Source organism: Bison bison, unplaced genomic scaffold, assembly GCF_000754665.1.
Source record: "Bison bison bison isolate TAMUID 2011002044 unplaced genomic scaffold, Bison_UMD1.0 scf7180017834017, whole genome shotgun sequence".
NCBI classification, from domain to species: Eukaryota; Metazoa; Chordata; class Mammalia; order Artiodactyla; family Bovidae; genus Bison; species Bison bison.
The window spans coordinates 19,347-24,091 of NW_011472410.1; the positions used below are offsets into that span (position 1 = coordinate 19,347).

The following is a 4,745-nucleotide window of genomic DNA, read 5'->3' on the forward strand; positions in this document are numbered from 1 at the left end:
ATTAGCTCTGTATGTTGTATCTTGAAGCTATTCAAAATACTGTAGGAGCATCTGTTGTATCATTTGGAGGCTGCTAAGTTGTTTCAGAAATAAATGCCAAATGCCCTGACAATTGCAATTTGACATAGCTCTGTGTAGGCAGTGCCATGGTGCTGTGTGGGAATTCTTTGTCTTGGCTTCTTGTTGGTAAACTGATATTCTTAAATACATCCAAGGTGTTATTTTGTGGGCAGGGTAGTTTTTATTGAGTCTTTAGCTTTCCTATTTCCTTATTTAAAGAAATAGTGACAGCTGTCATTTTCTACCTTCAAACAATAACATCAGTGATTTTATAGATAGAAAATCCTTTTCCAGGTGGGCTTGCGTCCATGCTGGCAACCATTTTGTATACATGGCCTCATTTTAAATGGCCAGGACTTTGAATGTGTAAATGGACAGGTTTTCAGGCGATTTGGGTAGGGGCAATTTCCATTCTTGCTTCTCCATTTCCTGTCTAAACAACATCTACCAGGGCCACAGCATGTATAGGCAACATTGAATAAAACTTCTAATGAGAAATTTCTTCCAGATGACCTCCCCGAGAGGCTGGACTGTGAAGAAATCTTAAGAAACTGACCCTGATGAAATTGCCTCTGTTGAGAATATTACTCAGTGCAGAAACAGGGAATAGAATTCAGTTATTTTTGGTTCTTGAAAAAATGAATTCTGTTTGGGGTGTGTGTGTGTGTGTGTGTGTGTGTGTAGGTGGCAGAAAACATTAACCCCCGTAGAAGGTCAAGTCTCAGTTGGAAGTGGGAGAACCCTGGAGAAGAGAATGTTAACTATTTTTTATTTGAATCTCCAGCAACTTGGAATCGTTTCTGCTGTCTGCATATCTTTTATAGATTTATCTTTTCCAGGGTTGTCTGTCTTTACATTTAATTTTCTGGAGGCTGGCACTGTGATTATCAAATGACCTCTAACTCAGCATCACCTGTGGATGGATACTAATGAATCCTTTTTTAACCTTCCTAGCACTTTTGGAGAAATCAATCAGTAGAAGACGGGACACTGAAGCAATACAGAAAGCCAAAATCCTTTATTCATCTTGCATGAATGAGAGTGAGTAATAAAGAAAATAAAATAACTTATCACCCTTATTTTCCAGAGCTCTATTAATGTTTAAAGATATTGTTTAAGGAGAAAGAGAACTACTAAGAATTCTACTAAGAATGTTGCTTAAAGAAAGGAGCTCTTTTCCAAGGCTGGGTTTTGACTACCCCTGTCTTAATGGTCTGTTGCTAGCTTGATGGATCAACTAGGAAAATTTTATTCCTATGGATGGCTTAGACTCTTTGGGTATCAGTTAGTCTGTGAGACATGGGTATGGTCAGAAGGGCAAACTGTACTGCATGTGGTAGAGAAAGCTGAATCTGGAGGCTAGATCTGGTTTGAGAAGGAGCCTATGAGGGAGGGCACTTGGGAGTGTTACTGTGTTCTTTGGAACCTCCTGGAGCCTAGAGAAATCCAGATTTCCAGGCAGGCCAGGCTCCTTCTGCTTCTCCATCAGCTTGACAGGCATGTTTGTTGGGGACCTTAGGCCTGTCTCGGCATCTTGGGTCTGATTGGAATGAAAAGAGACACTGGACACTCTACCTGGTCCTCTTTCTCAAGGCTATTGCAGAAAGAGGTGAGTGCCTCTGGGAAATGTATTAACTTGTTTAGGTTTTGGGATGTTGTTTGGTGACCTGGAAGAGGGCAGTAAAAGATAATGAAAGTGTGTGAAGCAATAATTCATTTTTACTGGGGAGTGATTAGTCTTATTGAGCAGTTTCCTTTAGTTAGGGTTGTCCCTCAGTCTTGCAGAGTGTTCTCAGCTTAATTGCTTATTGGCTCTGGTCGATATAGTAAGCACACCTTCCACTGTTGGGAATATCAGGCAGGTTCCCCGTTAGCTCTCCTGGCAAGAACATCAGGCTTAGACAGTCACACTGAAGTGGGAGTCATAGGTAGTTCTATCTCTGTGGTTATGGGCAACACACTGTACCTCTCCCTAAAAAATTAGGTTGGGGCCCTACTGGAATTTTCTCTTGAGAAGATATATGTGCTTCCTAGTTTGGTGATCCAGTTTGCAAATCTAAGTCTCCCTTCCTACTTACTCCCTTTCAGAAGCCATCGAAAAAGCGGATGCCAAGCCACTACTACATATCCTGCGGCACTCACCTTTCCGCTGGCCTGTGCTCGAATCCAATATTGGTCCTGAAGGGGTCTGGTCAGAGAGAAAGTTCAGCCTTCTGCAGACCCTTGCAACGTTTCGTGGCCAATACAGCAATTCTGTGTTCATCCGTTTATATGTGTCCTCTGATGACAAGATGTCCAACGAACACATCTTGAAGGTACAGTGAGGACTCATTCATCATGCTTGTTCAATCCAAGGTTAGCCTTTTGGGTTGCCTTCCCAGGGAAAAAGACTCATACCACCTTAGTGAAATGACAAAGTTGAAAATTCTGCTAAATCTTAAGATCTAGACTATTCTTTGCCTGATTTGCAGATTGTAAATCATGAACAAACTGGTTATGTCAGCCTTTCAAGAAGCCAGTGAGTGGGTTTCAAGTGATCTGTGATCTGGCCATTAAATATCTACCCTGAGCATGTGTGGGACCCCTTAATTCTAGTGGGGAGAGATGGGCTGAGACTTTCTGAACTCTGCTCTTCCCCTCCCCTCATTCCTCTGACAAAGGAGTGAATACATGCTCTGGTTCCTTGTTTTCCTTTCACTAAGATCTTGTGTACATGCCCCAAATTTCATTGGCAAGTTCAGTCTTGAATCTTTTGTCTTTCCTTTCAGAGGATAAGGCAAAACTTGTTCTAAGTGCTTGGTTGCATTTTCTGTTGGGAGAGTAAGCATCTCTTCCATAAAGGAATGGGCCACAAGGACATACCCTGAGGTGTGGAGTATGGCACTGGAAAGTCATGCTGCAAAGTCAGGAAGTCATCAGAAAACTGCCAACAGCAGAAGATTCATCAGTCAGAGAACTTAGCAAGAATGCAAACAGCACTTCTTAAATTGTTTTGTCTTTTGATTCCGTTTTTTGTTTTTTTGCTTCTACAATTCCTTTAGTAATGAAAATTTTGTTGAACCATCAATTTTCTCCCCCATTCTGTTCTTTGTTAAATCAGAAAATATTAATGATATAGCGATACTCTTTATTGGAGTAGAGTTGTTTTACATTGCTGGGTCAGTTTCTGCTGTACAGCAAAGTGAGTCAGTCGTATGTGTGCGTATATCCCGTTTTCTAGATTTCTTCCCATTTAGATCAGCACAGAGCACTGAGTAGAGTTCTCTGTGCTATGCAGTAGGTTCTCATTTGTTCGTGCTTGCTCAGTTGTGTCCGACTCTTTGTAGCCCCGTGGACTGTAATCCAGGTTCCTCTGTCCATGGGAATTCTCAAACAAGAACACTGGAGTAGGTTGCCATTTCCTTCTCCAAGGTTCTCATCGGTTACCTATTTTTTTACATAATAGTGGATGTATGTCAATCCCAATCTCCCAGTTCACCCCACCCTCCCTCCTTTCCCTATTATGTTTGTTCTCTACATCTGTGCCTCTATTTCTGCTTTACAAATAAGATACCATTTTTCTAGATTTCATGTATGTGCTTTAATATATGACATTTGTTTTTCTGACTTCACCCTGTATGACAGTCTAGGTCCATCCACATCTCTGCAAATAGCACTATTTCATTCCTTTTATGGCTGAGTAATATTCCATTGATATATGTACCATAGCTTCTTGATCCATTCCTCTGTTGATGGACATTTAGGTTGCTTCCATGTCCTGGCTGTTGTAAATAGTGCTGAAATGAACACTGGGGTGCATGTGTCTTTTTGAATTATGTTTTTTTTCTGGGTATATGACCAGGAGTAGGATTGCTGGGTCATATGATAGTTCAATTTGGTACATTGATATCTAAATCATATAAATATAAAAATTTTAGGATATATTATTCTCTCCTGATATAAGTTAACTTTAAAAAATCTATATACTGGAGTTTATTTTTTTAGTAATACCAAGGGACTGGCAAACTTTTTTTCTGTAAAGGATCAGATAGGAAATATTTTAGGCTGTGTGGGCTATAATGATCTCTGTTTCAACTGTTCTCCTCTGCTGTTATATGTGGTAAAGCAGCTATAGACAGGATGTACATAAATGAAGATGGCTGTATGGTGGGCTGGCCTGCAGACTGTAGTTTGTCCATCTTTAATTTAGACAATGGCTGCCTCAATAAAAAATCTTTAGTCATTGAAAGAATTCCCATCTCTTCAACAGGCAATTTTAAGCTACAGAGACAGCTGGATTTTTGTGTTGGGTGATGGAACAACAGCAAGGTGCTGAGAATATTCTAATGCTCTCAGCATAAGACATGCTCTTCAGTGCTCTATGATGATGCTGATGGCCCAATTGACCGCTGTCCCATGTTGACAGATTACTCACTTAAAACAAACCAACCAACAAACCATGTTTTAAGACTGTCATTCTTGGTAACTTCCCTGGCAGTCCAGTGGTTAAGACTCCCTGCTCCCAGTGTATGGAGTTTACCTGTTTACCTGGCTAGGAAACTAGGATCTCACATTCCATGTGGCCTAAAAAAACCAGACTTTTGTTTTAATTTCAGAATTATTGTGATATCCTATATTGTGCAAATACATTAAGTGGTGTTTTTTAAAATATGTATTTTATTTTTTTAATTAGAGGATAATTACTT

At 40.2% G+C, this 4,745-nt stretch overlaps 1 protein-coding gene across 1 annotated transcript in view; it reads left to right on the forward strand.

The window, feature by feature from the left end:
- Positions 1-1,014: 1,014 nt before the first annotated feature.
- LOC104983225 (phosphate-regulating neutral endopeptidase) overlaps positions 1,015-4,745 on the forward strand; it is a gene marked incomplete at both ends in the record, with an annotated part of 19,433 nt that continues 15,702 nt past the window's right edge. The window contains 2 exons of the mRNA XM_010832675.1: positions 1,015-1,101; positions 2,149-2,375. Coding sequence (XP_010830977.1) covers positions 1,015-1,101; positions 2,149-2,375 — 314 coding nt within the window. The remainder of the gene's footprint in view (positions 1,102-2,148; positions 2,376-4,745) is intronic.